The sequence below is a fragment of the Lissotriton vulgaris genome, chromosome 5 (assembly GCF_964263255.1).
Source record: "Lissotriton vulgaris chromosome 5, aLisVul1.2, whole genome shotgun sequence".
Classification (NCBI taxonomy): Eukaryota; Metazoa; Chordata; class Amphibia; order Caudata; family Salamandridae; genus Lissotriton; species Lissotriton vulgaris.
Window position 1 is genome coordinate 1498789663 of NC_141693.1, and position 23337 is coordinate 1498812999.

At 42.7% G+C, this 23337-nt stretch overlaps 1 protein-coding gene across 1 annotated transcript; it reads right to left on the reverse strand.

Annotated features, from left to right (window-relative positions):
• Positions 1-669: 669 nt before the first annotated feature.
• LOC147712844 (hatching enzyme 1.2-like) lies at positions 670-21822 on the reverse strand. Its single transcript, XM_086920384.1, has 9 exons — positions 21651-21822; positions 17619-17682; positions 17414-17500; positions 14108-14260; positions 12480-12597; positions 11395-11573; positions 10024-10105; positions 2941-3062; positions 670-822 (listed from the first exon to the last, which is right to left on the reverse strand). The coding sequence occupies exons 1-9, from the start codon at positions 21732-21734 to the stop codon at positions 791-793; spliced, it is 921 nt and encodes a 306-aa protein (XP_086776510.1). The 5' UTR covers positions 21735-21822; the 3' UTR covers positions 670-790.
• Positions 21823-23337: the final 1515 nt, after the last annotated feature.

Sequence of the window (23337 nt, forward strand, 5' to 3'; positions counted from 1 at the left end):
CCGTGCCCTGGTAGATCACGATGCGGCATGCACCCGCACATGCTGGGGTAACCAGTAAGACGACCCACACATGCTGAGGTAACGCAAGAAAACGAAACAGTGATTTGCACAGCATTTCCTTTAATGCGCAAGTAATACATTTGCAAAATGTAAGCTAGAAAGATAAGGACTGGGTCCACTTTTGCAAGGTAATTGCTGACATTTTAGTCTTACATGCAATTTATGTTTGTGTGAATTTTCACAACCCCTCCCTTCTTCCCTCATACTTCGAAGGACACAAGGTTATGGTAAAAGAAAAGGCCGCAGTTTATTGCGTATCACATAAAGCATGGATCAACATCTCACAACGTTCATGGTTGGTCGTTCGGGACCCATGTTTTGTCATAACTTTGCATCTCTTGGTGATCATGTCCCACTAGTCCTGTTCGTTTTAGCAGACAGCCTAAGTCCTGAGCAGAGGTCAGTTCCGCAGGTAAACCAGTGATTACGGATTCTAGGCTTCTCTTGCTACCGACCTCATGGGCGGCTGTTAGACCTGGCCCTGGCTGCAAGTGGAATAATCTTTGACCTCCTTTTAAATCTGCCACTGACATGACACTAAAATAAGTGGTGCAAGCATGCCTAAAACACAGGGCAGGAGACACACACATGCTTTCCAAGAACCGGAAATTCAGATGTCCACATAGGTTTATTATTTAGGAATGTTGAGTATGTGCTGAACAAAGACAGCGTGTCAGCAGATGCAAAGTCCAGTTCTTTGAAGCACTTTTCATCTTCACACCCGCAGGCTTTAGAGTAGAGTTCTTGAATGCGTCCCTCTAGCTGCAAGAGGGAAGAACAAGGAGGTTTATTAGGTTTTACCACTGCATTGCTTTTGACATTTGCATGGTGAAAAGATTTTACCAAGCTTCAAGTCACAGTATGGGCAGCAGCCGCAGGGCAAGCTTCCTTCATACACAGACAGTACAGTACAGCACCAGTACTGCAGACTTCCCTTGCGCGTACCGAACAATTACAACGGGTGCGATGGCAGTACAAGCCTTCCTCCTGCCCACTGCACAGTCCCAGTACAAGCAGCAGCTCTACACGCTTTTGTTAGACAGACAGAAGACAGAGAGCACAGGCAACATGTGCTATCTTCCCTAGCGCACACTCAGAACAGTCACAGAACAAGCAGCATTTGGGAAAGCTTCTGTTAAGCAGAGACAAGACTGAGAGCACAGGCAACAGTGCCAGTTATGCTTGCGCACACTCATAACAGTCACAGCACAAGCAGCAGCTGTACACGCTTCTGTTAGACAGACAGACGACAGAGAGCACAGGCAACATGTGCTATCTTCCCTTGCATCACACAGAACAGTCACAGCACCAGCAGCATTTGTGCAAGCTTCTGTTAGACAGACACAAGAGTGAGGGCAAAGGCAACAAGTGCTAGCTTCAATTGTGCTCAGATAGAACAGTCACAGTTCAAGCAGCATTTGTGCAAGCTTCTGTTAGACAGAAGACAGAGAGCACAAGCAACAGTGCTAGCTTCCCTTGCATCACACAGAACAGTCATAGCACTGTAAGTGACAGTGCACACCCCCACGCAAAGACCAGTCACATCACAGGCAGCAGCACTGCAAGATTGCCTTGCTTTTGAGTATTTTCAAGATTGAATGTAGGATGACCTCAAAGCAGGTAAACAATATGACAAGACCTTGTGGAAAGTAGAAGGAATTTTAAAATGTAAAGGGAGAGAACAAAACCTGCAGAAAAGGGAGGATGCGTTACAGCTGTTCAGTGTACATCACAATATACCTGGCTATGGAATAGACAGGGATGTGGAAGGCTTTCTATACTCTAACGAGAATATTAAAGGTCATATTTACAAGGGCTTATCGCCACAGGAACATGGCTTTTTGCGATGTTCCTGCGGCGATAATCCCTTCACTTTCTTTACAAGGCGGTGTTGAACTACATTAAGTGGCTTAACACCACCTTGTAAATAAGGCCCCCTTCCATGCGACACTTTGCGTGAAAGGGGCGGGTAATTCGCATTGTGGTGGGAATCCCACTGCAACACTAATTGATTTTGACGCTGCCCCCTACTAATGTGGTGTAAATATGGGGCAGCTCCAAAATTAAGACCAAGAAAAACTCGGTCTTAACATGGCGAATTGAGGTAAAAAGTTTAATTTCTCCCCTTTTTTGCTGTTTCTATGTGTGCTGCATTGTGCAGCACACATAGAAGCAGCAAATAGCCATGAATGAGTGTTTATGTGCAGGAAGGTGTCCTTTCCTGCACATAAACAATCATTAAAAAAATGATGATTTGCAACTTGTATGTGTGCTGCACAATGCAGGACAGATAGGAGTTACATATCACCATTAGTGATTGTTTATGTGCAGGAAGGAGCACCTTCCTGCACATACACAATCATTCCCTCAACGCAGACACCCTTGCACTATGGTACAAGGGAGCCGGCGTTGGCGGTAGGCAGCTGAGTTTAGTGCCAGCACTAGGGAAAACGCAGGGATGTGTTGTAACATTGTAAATAAGGCGCGTCCCTGCATTTTCAGAATGGCGGAGCATGGCGTTAGCAGTTTTTTCCTAACACCACGCTTCGCCATTCACTTGTAAATATGTCCCATAAACTCATGAACGCAAAGGGAATCAAAGTATACATTTCAAGTAGGATCAGCATTGAGTTAGTACAGAGCTGAAAAGTCATGCAAAATGTGAACGCTGCTCTACAGATAAACCATAAAATAACATGACGTATAATATTAGCACCAAGGGACAATGCTGGGTACACTAATAGTATAATACTGAGGTATAAGGAAGGGACACTCCCTGGGTGCCTCCAGGTATTACAGTAGTCCCCACACCATTCCATAAATTACAAAGCAACATAAACTACATGAAGTGAGTCGCTTATGACGCACTTGTATACTTACAGCAATACAACCTGTTGATCTTTGTGATGTCGGTTTCGGTGAACTGTCGAGATTGCCCAATAGGGACATTAGGATCAGGCTTGGCCAATATGGTGGGCATTCCATTGCGTGAGAAAGCATCCCTGTAACAAGACACAAGTATGAGCAGATGCAACGCAATCTTCTACTATTGTGCCTTGTCAACCTAGAGGCAATAACCCCTCTGTGAACACTCTAAGTGAAAAGGCTGGTCATCTTGCAAATACATTACAAGAGTATTTGACAAGACTGCATGTTGATGGCAGCGTGTGGGCTGGAGTCAATGTTAGTTTCCATTAATCATGACCACCAATTGTGTTAAATCTTAAGAGCTAAGTACATCTCCATAAACTATAGCAAACTCTCTGCATTGATTTCAAGATGGGGTACAGCTTTCTACATCCAGTAGCAAGGGTGTCCAATAGCCTGATCTCAGATATGTTAGCTTCAGACAGAACTTGATGTCTTTTTGGTAAAGCATAATATTGACCACTCTTTCTAGTAGGCTTTTCCTTGATTTCATCTTCGATTTACCTAAGTGAGATTGCATTTCCTGCACCATTTTCTGTATTACTTCAGGAGACAATGCAATAGTTTGTGACTCGAAGTCAAAGAAAGCTTTATTTGATTGGTGTATCAGACAATCATAAAAGCACATGAAAAAGTATTAAAAAACATATCCACGAGTACATAAGTTAATAATATCCTACAAATGTACACATAGTCTCTGGTATGGTACATGGTTAAAAAGAAGCAGTGTTAAATTGAAAATATTAAAAAACATATCAGGCAATACATTCTTTACAAAATAAATAAACCTACACATAACCAATAGTATAATACAACATTTAAGAAACAGTATTTAATTAAGACAATATTAAATTGAAATCTTTATCTGATTAGAATCGATTAAATATGCATGCTTTTCCTTTGACTCGGAACTTCCTTCAGAAAGATTACAATTCGAAAAACACTATGCTCGTTATCTAGGTGTTGTAGTGCAAGAAGAGCAGGTCGACGTTGGTGGAGCCCAAACAGTTTTAAAACTGGTACTAAGTACATTTTCCTTACATGGGTACAGAATCTACAAAAAAGAACCACATGTATTGTAAATAGGCTGGAGTTATTGTCACAGGGGAAGGGTCGGAGGTTACGAGTCCAATAATTTATTATGGGTAAAGTAAATAGTCTGTGGAATACCTCCATCCTGAATCTGGTTAGTAAAAACCTATTATATACTCCAGGTACAAAAGTCAAATAAAGTTGAAGGCTAAAAGTGGATAAAATCAGCTAGTGGTGCAGGACTGTTTATTTCAGTATCTCGGAGGACAATCTAATAGAGTCCAGCAACACAAGGCCTTCCTTTCGTAATTCTTTTCTTGTTATTGTCCCAATAGTTTTGGGGTTTTTAAAGCAGTCTATAAGACCAAGATCTTGTAAGAAGTTGCGGACCTACCTTATCCATGGGATCATTAAGACCCCTTCTAGTTTCAGAAAATCTAGTAAAATGTCTCTGTTTCATTTAGTCTCATCTTTGGTCCAAAGCCTGTGCCATAAAAGCACAGTCTCAAGCTTTATTAAATCAGAGATGAAGGGTAGTTCCAGCTCTGGGTGACATATACAAGATGATATACTGTTTGGGACAGATAAAATGTACCTTTGAAAATGATTTTCAATACGTTGAATAGACCCTTGCGCCATACACTGCTGAAGAGAAACACGTTGCCTTATTTTAACAAGCTTCGCAGGTGGCTTTTTCAAAGTTTCCTGGCAAAGTTAGTAAGGGCAGATGTTGTTCTAAGGAGTACCAATTTTTTCGCTGCCAAAGTTTGTGCCCAAATATCATTATGAGCAAGAAGGCTTCCCAGATATGAGAACCTTTTGGTTACCCTGATCTTCTGACCTGCCACAAACATATCTTTAGATTTCTTAACACCAGATCCACATTGAATAATAAAAGTCTTAGAGGAGTTTACTCTTTACCCTAGATCTTTCATAAAATGGTAAAAACTGTCTAGCACTCTCTATAGACCTACTTGTGGGCGGGACATCAGCACCGCGTCATCTGCATAAAGAAGGGCTGGAATTGGACTTCCTGCTACCTGAGGAAAATCATTATTATCCTTCAGGAGGGCCTCTTCCAGGCCATTGGTATAAAGATTAAAAAGGAACAGAGCCAGGACGCAACCTTGCCTGACCCCGCTCATGATCGGGAATGCAGCCGAACGCTCAGCCCATTGCAGACGCACGCCTTGGCATCACAATAAAATCGCTTAAGAAAATCAATGATCTAGACATCAACCCCAATAACTTTTTAAAATAGACCAGAGTTTGATGTGGACGACACAGTCGAAAGTGGCTGTGAGATCCACAAATGCTAAAAATAGGTTCCCCTTCTTTGCCCTCGTGTACTTCCCCACCAGGATAGACAGATTTAAACCCAGTTCCACCGTCCCAAATCCTGCTCGAAATCCGTATTGCAGGTTGGTTAGGACGGAGTTATCCTCTGCCCTGTCCTGGCGGCATTCTAAAATAATTGTACCTATAACTTTAGTTACTGCGTCCAGCAGACAGATTAGACGGTAACAGCCGGGGTCCTGTCTGTACCCCTTTTTAAAGATAGGGGCAATAGTAGATTCTACCCAAGTCAATGGGAAGGTGGATCTGTAGCTTGCGGTAATTACCTGAACCAGAATGGGTCCCCACAAGGAAATGTTTGATTTGAATAGATCTATGGGGACCCCATCTGGTCCAGGAGCCTAACTACCCCTGCTTAAGGATAAGGCCCGCTCCACCTCGTCCAGGGTAAATAACAGGCCAGAATAGGGTGGAGGGGACTTCAAGTTACAATCTTCCAAAGTAAAAAACAAATCACACCAGGGTTACCCTCACCACTGTATACTCTAGAGAAATGTTCGATCCATTCTTCATCAGCGATTGCAATTTCAATAGAAGGACCAGCCTCACTTTACAAGACAGGAACTTTAACTACCTTTCAAAAAGCTGAACTGTCATTCGTTATTGAGGCCTTATGTAAGGTCTCCCAGGCCTCATTTCCAGGTTAGTTTTTCTGGCCTTTATAGCTTTTTTATATCCCACTCTAGCACTCCTCACATCATTTAGATTTCTGCGAGTTTTATGTAACGCCTTTTTTAAGAGGGAGTCTGGCCGGGTACACCTGGAATCAAACCATCCATTTGAGTGTCTCCTGCTGCTAGTACGTTTTAGAAGGGATTCTTTTATTTATTTGGATATCACTTAGAATGAGGCCATAATATTATCTAGGAGAGCTGACTCATTCAAACAAGTCCCGATGGCAGATCTACATCTGTCCACCACTATCTTTGTTGTTGCAACCTGGTCCACCATAGCCCAACGCAGGGAATACCCATTCGATCTTCTGATCGCTATGTTTTCTAAAAGCTGGTCATTTTTATCAAATCTAAGTGTTCTACTGAAGGTAATATCACTGACAAACACAGTGGAAAATGATTGCTGAGAGAGTTATCTGAGACAGTTAATGAGTTCAGCCTATGCACATAATTACATGATGTTAAAATGTAATCTATGGTGGTGGGAAAACCGCTACTATTAAATGTCCAAGGCATGGGGATGGATGGCTGACATAATTTGTTTACAAAGCCCAAGTTAAGGCTAAAAATGAATTCATTAAGTTGCTCTTCCAACACAGAATGTCGAAAGTGGGATAAGCATGCCCCTTCTTCAATCAGAACACAACATAATTTATCATCGTTGGTGCACAGTTAAAATCCCCAGCTAGTATTACCATCAAATCTTTTGCCTTATTTTTACAAGCAGATTTCAACAATTTGATCATACCTTTTACTACATTTCCAATTTTATCAGATGGAATATTATTGTAAAAGTTGGTCAGGACTATATAGTGTTTTGTATCTAATTCTAGAATGACCATTTGGATCACTAATAAACATTCTTTATTACCTCTACTTTTAAGTGCATGATATGTATTTGCATAGCCCACCCTTAGCCCTACCACTTACACTATCTATAGCTGGAGTGTGGTACGTCCTATAACCAATAAACAAAAAAAGAGAGGTTCATGTCTCTCAAAAAACCACTTGGATGGAGCCACCAGATTCAAGATATCCGCCGGGGTTTATCATTGTCCTGACGAATGCCTAGGTAAAATCAAACCAACACTAAGGCTGAAACATGTTGACATATTAATTTAATGCTATATCTGAATTAAACCAACCATTACCTTGGCTTTTACAATTCAGACACATAGCACCTTTATATCTGTGTCCTAGGGATCACTAATAAAAATTTTTTTAGATACCCTTTAGACACTTCTTAAGTTTAAGTTTATTCATCCTCACAACACTCCCGTTACACAATACCAGCTCCGCAGTCTTCTGGCGTCGCAGCACACCGAAGAGGCACTAGGTCTCTTCGGTGGGGCCCGATGATGAAGCATGACACTGACTAGGTCGGTGTGTGAGGGCTTTCCTTCAAACCCAAATAGGGTGCGAATATCTTGAATCTGGTGGCTCCATCCAAGTGGTTTTTTGAGAGACATGAACCTCTCTTTTTTTGTTTATTGATATATAACTGGGGATTAAGAGAGTGTTCCTACACTTCCCTACCTCTCCCATTGTTTTTGAACGTCCTATAACCATTCATATGTGTCGTCTCCCTTGACCAGGTTTCTTGAAAGCATAAAATCCTTGAATTGCAGTATAAAGTCTCACCACAAAGAATTATTTAGCTTGAAAGAGATGCCCACAATGTTCATGAAGCAATATTACAAATAAATAGTTTACTAATGTCGGGATGTTAGTAGGGGTTTATAGCCTCTGTGATTCCGTAGGTGTGTTACTATGTAGATGGAAGTTTTCTAAACAACCAACTGGATCCATTAGGACTACCGATTTCGGAACTGTTGTCCCTAAGTCCTCATCTGTATGGCCTTCACCAGTGAAAGTGGGCAAGGGAACAACATTTCCTGCCTTAGCTAACCCTCCATTGCCCCTAACTTCAGACCGAACGGGTAGGGTTTTGGATTGACCATACTCCAATGGCTCCAGTCAATCAATCTCTTCCAGTGAGCTCAAGACATTAAAATGGTTGCTTATTGGTACCAAATATCTGGGTTCCCTGTTACCCTTAAAGTTTTAACCTACAGGCGCACGCCATCGTGGTTTGAAATGGTTGGGCGGTTGGTAGTAAAAGCCCAATGGTAGGATGTTGATGTCATTAGGATTCACAGACTCATTACCTCCCCTCTCCAGGATTGTATATACCAGAGCTCGCAAACTAAAAGTTAGAACAACACAGTCTCCCTTCAAAGTTTTTGCCGAGGTGCCCACCCACCCTATTCTACGTACCATTTTAAATTTTGAGAAAAGGGTATTACTAATGCCAGTCCTTGAACTTAGGAAGTGCAATTATTTATTTTTTAAAGTTGACCAGTGTTTGTAACTTAATTGAATGGTCAAAAGTCAGAAAGGTAGCTAATTAATTATCCGGTGGCCACCTGCGGTCTAACAAAACCAAGATTTTAAGAAAATAAATGCAGAATGAGTTTTTAGCCCTGAGAGAAAATTCTATTTTTCAGTGTCCTGAGGAATTTCAAGAGGAATATTTTCAGTGTTCTTTCTTGTCCTTAGGAGCCTGTGGGCTACAATGGGGATGTGGAATGATACATGACACTATTCTCATTTGTTCACTGTTTACCCTTATACAAGCTTGGTATAGCAGTTGCACCAGAGCGAAAGTGGCAGATACCCCAAGCCCGCTTTTTGTAAAACCCGGTAGTGAGATTTAAGAAGCTTGCTTTACATCTCATTTCCATACTTTATCTGTGCCGTCTAGAAATGTTAGAATGACAGTGAATAATAGGTTTATCAGTTTAGGCGAGTCGGTGAAGGCATATGCAAGTGATATTAAGAGTAGCTCTGATGTTGAGAGAAATTTCGTAACCAACGCGGATTTGAACACACCAGCCATCACCACGCCACTATGGCTCTCTCCAAAATGCCGATGTGACGGTCTACAATGTATACAACCGTTTCATCTATCTTCATGAGCCGCTGGCGTGATAGTACAGCTTAAGCGAAACTGCCATAAAAAAGTCCCCTGATGAAGCGTTAAGCCCGAAATGCATTGGGCAGAAATGAATGAATAATTATGAAAGATGTGCATACTATGAAAAGAATAGTATCAATTTGAAACCAATAAAAAAAAACAACTTCATGAACAAAGCACACAGAAACTTGGAATTTATTTGAAATGTATTGAAAGGTGTGGCAGTTGGGGACGCTTCTCCTACGGGAGATAACATTTTTCGCGGGTAGCTATCAGGAGCCATATTACACAAAGTGCATTGGGTGTGCAACGGGCGTTTGCGCCTGCTTTGCAAGCCCTGGGGCACTTTGGTATTACGTAAGGGGGTGCAGATGCTTGTGCAGCCCAATGTAATACCAATAGCACTGGCACTTGTTGGTGTACATAAAACACCAGCGCTATCTTCAGGGGGCCTTCCCTTATTTGCCTGGGGGCGTGCCCTATGCAAATGAAAAAATCAATTTGCCTCTGTGCCTGTGTTGTATTACAAACGCGAGCACAGAGACAAAGAAGCTGTCAGGAGGCGAACTGACAGTGTGCCTCCAAAGAGAAGCTCTCTGGAGCAGCAAAGGGGGTCCTATGGACCCCTAGACATCCCCTTTGAAAGTACAGGCGGGTGCCGCCTGCACTCGGAAAACACGGAGCGGCTTCAAAGCAGACGCTTGGTTTTTCACTTGAATGCACTGCCCCCAGGGCATCACAAGTTTGTGGCTGCCCTGGGGTGAGCCCATTAATCATAATACTGTGCATTTTCCTTCATTGCACAAGGCAAACTTTTTAAAAGGTGCGCTCAGGGCAATGAAGGAAAATGCCCTGCATGTATAATGCGGCCCCTGGTGCCATATCCAACCCAAGATTCCCAAGATCCGATAAATCATTTAGGTAATATTTCATGATGCAAAAACCGCTGTTCTCTGTTAAGCAATGGCATCTTGAATTTTGTTTCACAAAACGTACCTTGAGTAGTGCATAATTGAAGCATAGTCATAACGTGTTCCTAGATTATTGGTGTTCAGCTTCTGAAAAGCATGTTCGAAGCCTAAGAAAAAATAATTACAAGCCATCATTGTTCATGTTATTAAAATACAAGTTAATCAAGTCTCAGGTTCAGTTTCCAATGATATCATGACAAATAGTAAATGAAGGTACTAATAAGAAGAAGTGTACTTCCACACTGCATATAGTAAGGAATGAGACAAGGAAAGCTGGATGAGGAGGCCTCTCGTTCTCAAGACAACTGAAGAATTCTCTGAAGCAACTGAAGGTCCTGTGCAACTTGGAGTAACCCTTAGTCCCCTTAATGTGGAAGAACATGGGAGGCACAGAGAGAACAAGGAATCTGTTTGCATTGTCGGTGCCATCTTTCTGGGAACATCTTAATCATCTTCAGGAGCGGCTTGTGTTTAGGAAAAGAGGTGAGACAGGGAGGGTGCAGGGGGATGGATGGATGGGGGCACGATAGAGACAAATAGAAAAATTAAACGTACCTGCCGCCCTCCAGGATTGCGATTAACCTGCTCCTCTCCTCTCCACTGCAGGCAGGCACAGGCTCCCAGACTGTCCTGCGGCCAATCCTGAAGCTTCTCTCTTGCATGAGAACAGCTTCCCGAATGGCCTTGGTGCCGATGATTTTCGCTCCCAGACAGAATGGGAGCTTGTGCCTGCTCTCTCCAACCCGGCAATGAAACTGGGATGGCCGGCCAAACCCACATGCACAGTGAAGGCAGTGCAACCCCCCCCCCTTCCCCCCCCCCCCCCACACACACACACTCCCACTCCAGCCTGTCTTCACCCTGGCCCCGCCCCCAAGACTCCGCACAAAAAAAAGAAAACAATAATAAAGTGGGTTATGGGGTGAAAAGGACGAAAAATGGCAAACTACATACTTTGCTGATATCGTCATTCGTGTACTGTTGTAAAACTAGGTTTACACCTACACCATTATGCTGCAATTCATGCTTACGTTTTTTTTTTAACCAGGACCTGAGCTTGCTGGTCCAGCACTACCAGTTTATGTGTCATTGTGGCCGTTCTATTTGTACCTTTTATATTTATCTATCCAATATAAAGATGAACTCTGGAACTTTTTTTGCACACTGTCACAGTGAAAGGCTTGGCATTGCCTCCAGCTAATGACTTCACCATAAGACTACATAACCCTTGCCTTGCCCATATACCCTCGCCCTCACAGCATCTCAAAAAAGCTGATTTGCAGAATACAGAGGTTCACCAAACCCAGGCAAATAAAATCAATATATATTCTATGACATCTACAGGGCACAGAAAAGTTTTAACCCAGCTTAGTTACCTTGCACCATCTAGACTTACCCGGCATCACATTCTGGAGGAAGATGGTGACAAAGCCATCGCGGTCGCTGCGGTTCTGTTCATGGTAGAAGCCCAGGGCATGGATGAGCTCGTGCTGCACGATGCCGGTGGAGATACATCCATTCCTCTGTAAGGACACCACCTGACGACCCCCGATCCGTCCAACGAAGGACCAGCATCTGCAGAGGTGGAAGGGCGCACTGTGATGCCTACTCTTACATTGGCCGCTCGCCTATACTAGACTCTCACCCGGCTACCTGTAGGCCTCACTGCCCCTCAAGACATGGAACTAAGGGTAGTGGGCGAAATATATGTGTCCAAGGATGTCCTTTAACAGGTTCTCACCACTTCAATAATGAAACCCTACGTAAATACTGCATCCCTTTCCTTCTTTTCTAATGTTGTTTTAGTGAACCTCCTTATGGAATAAGTTTCTTTATGTTGCCACTCCTAACATAGAGAGCCCATCGTTCCTCTATTGATAACCCCCATATGCCTGTTACTAACAGTGCAAAGTGAGACCTTCATGTATTGGCTTGTGAATCAATGCAAAACCGTCCCACTGTACCAAAACCTGCCCACACCACTCCGGCCCAGCGGGGGAATGCTCGCTGCCCACTACGGCCAGATCAGCCATGCCGGGATTAGTTGAGAATTCTATCTCTTTAGTATCTCAAGCCCACAGGATCCACAATTCGATTATCATTTATACTCAAGTTGTGTTAGCCCAACTTTGAGTTTACCTGACTCATAGCAGTAAAGCCACACTACGCTTATGCAGCACTTACAACCTTGTTCATTGTCCTTATCTTTTTAGGGCTTCCAATGATTGCTATACAGTTGCTATATATTCTTCATCAGATGTGCTGATGTCAAACAGCATCACTCACATATACACATGCACTCACCTGAGAATCAGCCATTAGACACTGCCATCAACTGCAATCACACAACCTGTCATAAAAATGTCTCATCTGGCACTATGCCAACAATGCCCTATCAGACACTGTGCCATCACATGGGCTGTCGAGAAATACCCATCAAACACTTCTCTTGAAAATGCCCCATGAAAAACACATACTGACCCATTCTGTGGTTCGATGAAGAGATAGTCGCGTTCGTTTGTTCGAGGTCTGAAGGAAATACAGGTGCGTGCGGCGAATGATTGTATGGCGCCCATTATCACTGCTCGCTCATTCGGGGCTAATAGGAACAGAGAATCAGAGAAACAAGTCAAAACACTAGTTGTGAGTTCACAAGATTATTGCAAGAACATGCTCACCTAAAGAGAAGTCTACATTATTTATGACAAACTCAATGAAACTGTTGGCATTGAAGCGCCACTTAAGTTGACCATATGTGATTGCAAGCCAAAGAGCAGGCTAAAAGTCCATGCTATACCTGCAATAGCCACAGCTGGGTATGGCCTGCAGTAATGGCATTTATGGGTCTCTGATTTGCTCATTCATGCCCATACGATCACAGAAATATCCACATCATTGACATTGGTGGGGTTGGATAGTATTAGGTCTTTCGTGGATCGGAGCAAATTAGCAGCCCTGATCCTTTTAGATCTGTCTGCGGCTTTCTACACAGTGTCTCATCGCCTTCTGCCTGCGGCTTTCTACACAGTGTCTCATCGCCTTTTGCCTCACAGGCTGCATGAAATTCATCTGCATTCCTCTACCTTGCAGTGGTTTAGCTCGTTTTCAGGTAAAGATCTAATCTGGTACAGCTTCCCCATTTTAAACCTAGCCCTCAGGGACTGAAATGTGGAGTTCCTCAGGGATCCTCCCGAAGTCTGACCTTGTTTAACATCTATTTGTCACCTTGGACTGTCAAGGGGTTAGGCATTGAGATCTTTATGTATGCTGGTGATACTCAGCTGATTACTTCCATAGATGATAAGTACTCTGAGACTCAGCAAAAACATTTTACATTCAGATACGCAGGTCAATGTTCTGCATTTCCTTTAACATTTCATTACAATTCGTAACTCTGAGTCAACACTTCATATAGTGTAAAATGTTTTGGCATAAATCACAATCAAATAAATACAATTATTACAATCAAAAAATATATAAAAACAAGTAAAGACAAAAGGACTTTACTTGTTTTTATATATTTTTTGATTGTAAGAATGTAACATGTTTTTGCTATATGTGTATTAAGGAATTTTTATCAACACAACTTTTTATAAAAAAATTAATTTTGAGAGAAATAAGTAATATCAGTGTCTTGTAACAATAATTATCTGTGTCACTACAAAGTATGAATAGCTAGCACCTGTGTGTAGACCGATAGGTCACTGCGAAATTGAATAACACAGAAAGGAATTTTCTTTTTTGTTACCAGTAATCCTATGTGACAGAGTTACATTTTATAAGCCAAATCGGGATCTCTGCTCTGCTATTGAGGCTTTGATATACTGTAAACGAATCAAGAAATCCAGAATGGGTGGATTTGGTGAAGGTTAGAACTGGGAGGTAAGAGGTCTACCGCTGGGATATCTCTTAGGGGACGAGGATGCGCTTAATAAATCCTTTAATAATAATACTTTTTATGTTACAGGACATCAGTCAGTCTGAAACGTTAATCAATTATGGGACTGCATGCAAGTGATGAGACCAGGTTTTTCATGAATAATATCCAATTGCAGGAACAACTTAAAATCCATAAAAGCTTGTTAAACAAACAATGACTTATTACTTACAGTAGGCGGGAGAGATCTCAAAGGGCACTAGCACCTGCCCATTGGCAGCGCTGGGCCAGCGGCACCGGTCGGAGGCACATCGGTCTGCGTTTCCCAGGGGGTCCACTGCGATGTCACCAAATACAAGGGGTGGCGAACCAAAGGGAGATTTACCTGAGAACAATGAAGACAGGAGAAGAGCAACTGAGGTTATATTCTGAATATTTCAGCCATCTACTGCAAAAGCTGGCTGGCTTCATGCTTGTTATGAACTCCTTTGCAGTTAATGCTTGCACCCTCACCACTATAGCCACAGAGTACAAGCAGCTTCATGGAAACCTCTTTTTCAAACCCTTCTGCCTGTAGTTATCTGTTTATGAACCCTACAAGGTCCTCTGTTAACATTGTTCCATGCCTGGAGAGCTGGAATATGTCTGCATGTTACTACAAATTGTGAAATAAAAACAGATTCTGAAAGAAACTCACGTTAATGGTCTTAACTGAAGAATTTGCTACAAATCTCTAGGTGAAAGTGTATTCCCTTCATTTCCATAGGATAGGGATGTGGGTGTCTAAAATACCCCCTGTCATAAGTAAGTGGGATATGAATTCTGCTAGAGGTCTTGCAGTTCCGCTGCATCAAACGCATCCAGCCTTCTTCCTCCATAGAGTGACCACACCCCTGCAGGACATGCAAGATGGAGCTGAGATATCAGCCATATGTATGTACAGCCTGAATGTCCGAGGAAATGCATGTCCGTATTATATGCAGTTTACCAGCAGGTTCATTTCCGTACTTTGCACTTGGTCATAACACCGTATATACAGTGTGTTATTTATAGTTTAAAAGAAATTAATCCATAACCTCCCACAGAGTCCTCATAGAATTGTTAATGGTTCTTGAACAATTAAAATGGGCCTGTGTGTCATGCCAAAAAAGCACATGTCATCTGTGTGAGCTTGGGAGCTAGAAAATATCTAACTTCCCATTCTGTTGGTTCCTTGCTGGCACCAAAAAGTGGTGGGGTAAGAGGTGTTGGGGTGGCATTTAATTTAACTGGTCTTGTTGTGTTATCTTGCTTTCACCTATGTTGTTATTCCATGTTACTTTCATTGTAGCCTGTAAGAAGCTTCTCCTGATTCCAGAATGATTAAGGTTTGAGGGTCAGCAGTTGCCGCAGGGAAATCGGAGACGTTGGACAGGCGTTTATGTACTGCCGTTTATGAGGAACAAACTTGGATTTTGATATTAAAGACAATGTCGTGTCTTTACATTTGGTGACTCGTATTAAATGCCAGGAGAACCATGCGGTGCAGTGGCAGAGCTGCAAAAAGGATTCATTGGAAGTTTTATAAACCTTTCCTACTGACAGTGGAGACTAAGTGGTGGTCAGAAATAGTAAAACGGAATGTGGTTTATGGTAAACCCGAGAATACATTAGGACATTTTAGACCTACAGTATTTTTTCAAACTATTTTTATACCATAGATGAGGAAGGAAAGATGTTGGAGGATCAGAAGAAGATATTTTTGCATTTTGTTGGTCCAGAGGGATTGAAAGTATATGAACATATGGTTAAAGATACAGGGGAGGGAGGTGGTGCGAATGTTTTTGAGAAGGCATAAATGGATTTGATCGATATTCTGCACCCAATCTGTGTAGTAGTATGAATGATTTGGAAAACACAAGAGGGCTTATTTACACAGCCCTTGTGCCACTTTTGCATCATTTTTAACATGGGAAAAGTGGCTTCACTAACAGTGGGGGTTCTGTAAGTATTGACTGCACAACACCAAGAGCTTATCATATTCTTTGGTCCTGAAGAAAGCCAATCTGACCCTGAAAGGCAAAAAATCTAGCTGAAACATGTTGACCACATCAAGGATTAGCAGACCCAATTTAAATATCTCACAACTATCCCCCATGATTTTTTAATATTAACCGGGATTCCTGAAAATAAAATCACAACATGTGGATAGGAGTCTCGAGTTAATTTTATTTTCACCTCACGCTGGCACACACACAGCCACAAGATCACTCCATCATAGAAATCAGCTCTGCTATAATCAGGCGTTGCAGCACACCCTGGAAGCCACTTGGCCACCAGGGTGGGAACCCAATGATGAAGCATGTCACCTACTAGGTAGGTGAGTGAGGGTTTGTTTATAAACACTATGGGCCTAATTACAAAGTTGTTCCTGGGACCGACCAACCTCCGGTCAGTGGTCCCAACCACCAAATTAGGATGCGACGAACACTGTTTGGTTGCACTCCTACATTTCCCTATGGTTGCATGCATTATGGCCATAAACCGGCTGTAATACATGCTCCCATAGGGAAAATGGAGGTGCTATTCATCCTTGCACCCTGTCCCAGGCACCTCAAAGTGCCTACCACGAGGTGAAGGGATCAACGGGAGGCACCATAGGTGCCCCCCGTTCTTTAACCAGAAGCTGCACACACAAGGGGGCCATGCTGAGGGCCCCCAAACACACTTTCCGACATAGTTTCCATGTTGCACAGGCCGGCATAAAACCATCCTGGAAACCGAGCATCATAATCCCAAAGGCGGACAGGCCCGCACTTTGGGATTACGAGCCGGTTCCGACTGGCTGACAGGCTCCTTTAGTCCGTCGGAATCTATACGAAATTACCGGTCAGTTTTTAATTCCGACCGGCTGATACATAATCAGCCAGTCAGAATTGAAACCGACGATTGGAGTCGGAAAGCCTCTGACCGAAGGTCGGGGGCTTTCCGACCTCTATTGTAATCGGCCCCCTTGTGTTCTCCAAATCAATGACACTTTGAACAGCAACAAAATAAGGTTACGGAATAGACAGAAAATATACAGGTAGAAGGCTCATGTTTTTGTTGTTGCAATTTTTTTTACTATTGGGAAGGTCAACAAGTATATACTTCTCCCTCTCCCTTGTGGTAGTGGTATAATTTGATGCAAATTCTTAAAGTGGAAACAGGAACTTAACACACTAATTGAATAATATGCTGCGGATCTCAAAAGATAAACACTAGATTGCAAGTTTAGATTCATACAAGAAGAATTAGTAAGGAAAAAAGTTGTTATGCATGATAGAGATCCCCCAATTCAAGAGAGGAAAATAGGGATGCAGACTTAAAGGACATTTTAGCTATAGTCCATGTGAACGGGTCATGAGCAATAAGTGCTGGTGCTGACCACAAGTATATACTAGCTCAAGTCAAGTACTTCCCCTAGCAGTCATCATGGCATCTTGCAGATCTTCTGTAAGCTCTAGCCATTGCTCCCAGCCATCGCCCTCGCTCTTAGCCATCCATTACCAGGACTCACCAGAAGCTTCATTAACTTTCAGGATTTGAGTTGAAGGTTCAGGGTCTTTCTCCCAAGATCCGTACTCCCTCTGCGCATCGTACCATCCTACAACAACAAATCAATGATATTTTAAAGTGAGGCATTGCATAATGGGACTTTGACATGAGAAAATAAAGTGACAATAAGCTCTCCCTCAAGCATTCATATGGCATTGAATCATTACCTAGGTGGTGTTTCTTCTCCCACGAAGCACCATGCCATCCTTTGCCAATGGGCCAACTCTGTGCCTGGGAAAAATAAACATATCTGTGAAATACCACACCTCGCTAGCCATGACTTTAAAACCATTAACCAATTGATGAGGTAGTCGTCAACATCAAATGACAAAGCTCTGGGAATTATTGTGCTAACAAGGCACATATATGCACCAACTGGATTTCATATCACTAGCCGGCTAAAGACTAGACAATAGGAAAGGGACACTAAACCCTTTATCATAGCCCAGAGAGGAGTTAGGACAAGTACTTCTTGGAAGAGGAAGATGTTGCATTTGTCAGGAACATCGAAATGCTTACTGTGGCTTTACCGGAACCATAACGTTTACGCTGTTTCGCACGTTCAATGGCTCTGCAAACATTCAGCCACCATGGATGTATTTGGCACACTTTAACACAAAATCCATTGGAAATGCTTGTTGAAAAATTTGGTGCTTATTTGTCATGTGGTATGAAACCACTGCTTCTGAGTAAGAATAATTGATGAACAACTGCATGGAAAGTTATAAATAAGCCAGCAAAACGTCACTTGCGTCCACATCTGAGCCCTAGCAGGCAGACGCTTTTGTGGGGAATTGACATTACATTTTGCCTATACTTTACCAAAGGGAGAAAACCACCCCGGTGGCAGGCATCTCTTTATGGTAAAGTATAGGGAAAAGTAAAAACACCTAATAAGACTTGAAAAAATTGTTAAAAATATTTGTAATGTTAAACAGTAATGCAAATCAATGTGATATATTTATTTTAAATGTAGAACAAAATAAAAGATGCTAAAGCACTACTAACTTATTTGGAAATAAATATTTAATTAATTGAAACATATTACATTAAATAGAAGTTCGTTATCTAAAGTTTAAGTTCATAAAATCCTCATCTAAAGTTTAAAATATATATTTTTGAATTGTGTACTAATATTCAATAAATGTAATGTATTGAATTATTTAAAAGTATTAAAACTAACACCACTGATACATTAATTTTACAATTTTTAAAATGGTTGTGAATATATTTTAAAAGAAATAAATATGTTTTCTTTTTGGATATTCTTTTAATTTTAAATTACATTTATATATATTAATTAATAGTTAAAATCATTTCATTTAATTTAACATTATTTCCTACAGGCCTTTATTTTAAGTCTTTACCTTCATTTTTTTTCACAGTAAATTTTTAATAAAGTTTTTACACAGCAACAATAATAAGTTTCACACATTATCAAGTATATGTCCTCTATCATACACAGGAGTTTACAGAACAGGGGAAATACCTAATCTTGCCTTACAGAACTAGCAAATATTTCTAATTGCACGTTTAGTTACCAACCAACATTAAACCATGAGAAAATAGGAAAGTGACTCATCCGAGTCAGCTGCCCAGTCCATTTACAAGCATGTCTGTGTACAATTTCTTTGAGCCCTTTCATCGCACAAGCTTAGCTACAAAAGTGTTTTTCAGTGGTAGCTCCAAATCCAATATGTTCCAATCCACACGATACTCATCTTTACTTCAATGATTTTGATGCGAGGTTATTGCAGTTCCAGTGGTTGGCCATGTGTGGTGCTGGACTCACTCCAGTGCTGAATTGGAGCATATTTACTACTGTTTCGGGTCATTTTTGGCTGTAGTAACTTTAGAATGCAGTTTGTAAATAGCAATGCATTTACTCTTTTTGTGTGTGAGTGCACACACCTTTCATATTTCTCAATATACTCCCATAACTTGTTCTTACTCCTCCCTAAACCCCGCTCATTTTGTAGAAACTACATCCCATTTATTAACCACTCCTCTGGTCTCTCCCACATTTACTAATAATTAATAGACTGGCATGCGTGTTGACCGCTCCATAGAAAAGAAAGGAGAATTTAAAGTGTGGATTTACTCTAATAGGTTTGTGAACAGTATCGTGTAGTAGTACCACTAAAAGTACATGAAAATGCAGTTTGTGACTAAGTCTCAACATGAATCCACTCTCAATGCTTAGTACCCATCAACACTGTGACTGTCTCATCTCACATACACAGGGGCTTCAGTGAAAGTCATGGCCCTTGACATCTTTGTCACACTCCAGAGACCCACAGCAAACAACTTACTACACACTCACACATGTAGCAGTCCTTCTCTGCTTACTGGTCAATGGCTGTAGTCATGGTAACCACCATTACAGCATTGGCAAACGAACAGTTTGTTGCATCGTACCAAACCTTGAACTCGATGCAGGGTGTTCTAAGCTCCAGTTCCATCCACACTCTCACCACACCGCAATGTTTACTAATCACTCCAGCCTACATATATAGGATTGCCTCCGCTTCAGAGTCTTATCTACAGCTGATAATTTCAAGAATTAATTTTGTGAGAGTATTGGTGGCCTGTCGACTATCATGAAGGTTAGTGATGCCACCGGGGTTCCTGGACAATTCCAATGACAGCACAGACTCGTTCTGAGCTTCAGGAGCTGACAAGACAAGTGCCAGTTCGGGTTTGTAGCATCAGCAGTGTGCACCTTCTACCACAGCAAGGCCAAAGCCAGTCACCAAAATACGAATCCTTAAACCTTAACCCTGTAAACTGCAGTGCCAGGGTCAGAGCCAGGCTTACCGCTGACTAAATATTCGGACTCGCTCAGCCATGGTATTGTATACACCCCCCCCCCCCCCAAGCCCCCTCCCCCCCACCCCCATACAGCTTTACATTTCTTTGTTTCATTCGCCTCTTTTTAAGGCTGGTAATATCAATGGGGGGGGGGTCTCTCTGTGGTCCTCAATCAGACCAAGCTGACTGCCTCCCAGCAGAGAGCAGCCTGTGAACACACAGCGACCCCTCCTCTCCCTCCCCTGAATCATCAATGTTGTGCCCCAGCTTCTTTTCGCCTGCACAACATTGGGGCCGAGGGGCAAGGAGAGGGTGGTAGGATGATGGAGTGAAAGGGAAACAGGAAAAGTAAGGAACTGATAAGAGGGCCAGGACAAAGCAAGCATTGGCATAAGTGAGCTTCATAACAGATCTACAGGATGCGGAGCCAAGGCCATGATTTGAACCTGGGGCCGCACAGGCGTCGGCGGCCCCTTCTGTAATACCTAAGTGCCCCGGGGGCACACATGCCTGTTGCACCCCTAGTGCACTTTCTATAATATGGCCCCAGACTGCATCACTGCATTGAGACATTTATTAAAAGTAATAGTTATTAAAAGTGAACTTAAAAACATTTTCACCCATCTGCCCCGCCCACACGACAAAGCCATTGCGTAACTAAGAGCCACGTTATTTTTGTGTACCCTTCATGTGGCCTGGGTTCTAACTAAAGATTGAGCAACCTGATAGTCCATTAAAACAAACACAACAGGGTTTTGTACAGCATTTATCCTGAACTTATTTGAACGTGCTCTTGGATTCGATATTGAAGAAAAACATGGTTAGGAAAAATAAAGTATTTGCCCAGGATCACACAACTTGGTTAAGCAGGAAAGCCGGATTGATTGCCAGGTTTCTTGTTACGCATTTGGCAATTCAGCCACTAGATGGAAATCTCTTTCTCTTGCGTATTTGGTATCGGGAGTTAATGGTTTGACGTTAATTCTTAGCCCGTGAGGTGAGAGTGTGGGTAGCAGGTAGAAGCCACACAAAAGCTCGTTTTGGGTTCGACGGTCCAAGGGGCGCTAGAGCGGAGCTAGAGCTGCGCCAGGCGGGATCCGGCGTGGCCTTTCAGCGGCTCGCACACCTCTGCTAGCAGATCCTACCTGGCCTACACCATCCGCCCACTGCCCTCTCTTTGCCCGTTTGATAGGACTGTCGAATTCTGTCCTTAATTTAGTATTTCCCTTTAAAGCGACCAAATCCTACCAAAAGGAGGCACTGAAGCATACATGAAACCCCTCAATCCATACTAGGACGACACATAAGTTAATACATAAAGGAGTTAATTGGAGCGCTTAAAGCGGAGTAAGGTTAACATGAGGCGCTTTGAAAACCAGCTATCTCACCTTTCTGGCGCGACTCGGCAGCGGGCCCCCGAGGGGCGTGGCCGGAAGCAGGGCGAGGGCAGCGCACAGGAGCAGCAGGGTCATGGTTCCTCGAGGTTCGGCCGGACGTCTGGCGCTCTCCGTGACCCCTGCTTTATACCCCTGTCCAGGGTGCAGCAGGAGGTCTCTAGAAGGGAGGAAGTCTTTGGTAACCCTCTGTGTGTCCCAACCGACGGACCCCCCGCTGGCCAGAGCCGTCCTAAATGTGGCGACATTTTAAGGATTTTGGGGGCCCCTGTTCAGAACGGCTTTGAAATAATAATCCAGTTTCGGCTCTTTCGTGCCCTCTTTGCACAGACACAGGCCTACGTTCTAAATGTGTTTACATCTAATATTCAGATATGGTGACTTTTTTGTGATATTGTAACACAGGAACAGCTGACTAATATTACTGCAAATAATCTCTGTGACACCCTTCCATTTCTGATATACGAGGTCCTGTTTTGAACTAAAAGAAACTTTTTTATGGATGAGCATGAAGCATGAATACATTTCTCTGAAAAACGTCTGTAATAGACTGTCAAACATCACCCACATTAAAAAATAAATTTAAGGAAAACGGGATTTAAAACAATCTGTTATCCAAGGTCACCGGGGTAAGACTCCCTACAAAGCAGAGCTGCTTCTGCTGGCGGCCCCCTATTATGCTGGGGCCCTGGGACAGAGCCATTTTGCCCATCACTTAAAACGTCTCTGTCCAAGAGTGGTGCGCAGAGCAGAGAGAGTCTACACGCGTGCACCAGAACTGTTAGCCACAGTCTTCATCTCCAAAAAACATATCACGCGCGTGCACCATCATGCCGCGCAAAAGTTTTAGGTAGAAACGATTTGAAAATAGGAAGTGTGCTTTTTGTAATCCAGTGAAATAAACCAGCAAAAGAGCTTCAGTGTTGTCTCAATAAATGTATACTTCATACAAGTTTACATTGTTTTGCTGAGACATTTGTGTAGCGCTTCATAACCCCTAAGAAGACCCGAGGCGCTTTCAATGGAAGGACAGCACCCTAATCTGTATATGTTGGGCCGGAGTGAGAAGTAATTGGGCTAATATGGACTTTTTTTCTATACCAAGTCGGCAGTGCGATAATTATCAAGTGCGCTTCAGGTGAAGGAGGCCTTCTCGGGGGCGGGGCTCGGAAGTGCCCTAAAACCATTACACAGTATAACCCGGTACTTTGTAAAGCGCGAACTAATCACCGCTAGGAGTCTCAAGGCGCTGAGTGCCTTCAGGAGGATTAAGCGAGCAATTGCCCAGAGTCACAGGGTGTTGGGCTGAGCTTCCGGGTATCAAACCGTAACCCCTAAGCCCATGCTCCGAGTCAGCCGCCCTGGCCGCTGCGCCACACCTCTCCCACAGTATAAAAGGCCACGCTTCTTTCCTTTTCTAGCAAAACTAAATACATTATTTAATAATTGATTATATATACATATGTGTGTATATATATATGCATACATACACATACATACATGTTGTGTCGTGTGATCTATGCTCAAGGGGCATCTAACCCTGACTAGGCCTAGCACGTGGCCCTAGAATAAACTCAGCCAGACACTGGGAAGTAAAGTTGCTTGGTCGGTCGGCGCGTGTCTCTGAACGCCCTCTCACGTGCTCGACCTCTTTTTATTATAGGGCGGTCACATGACCAAC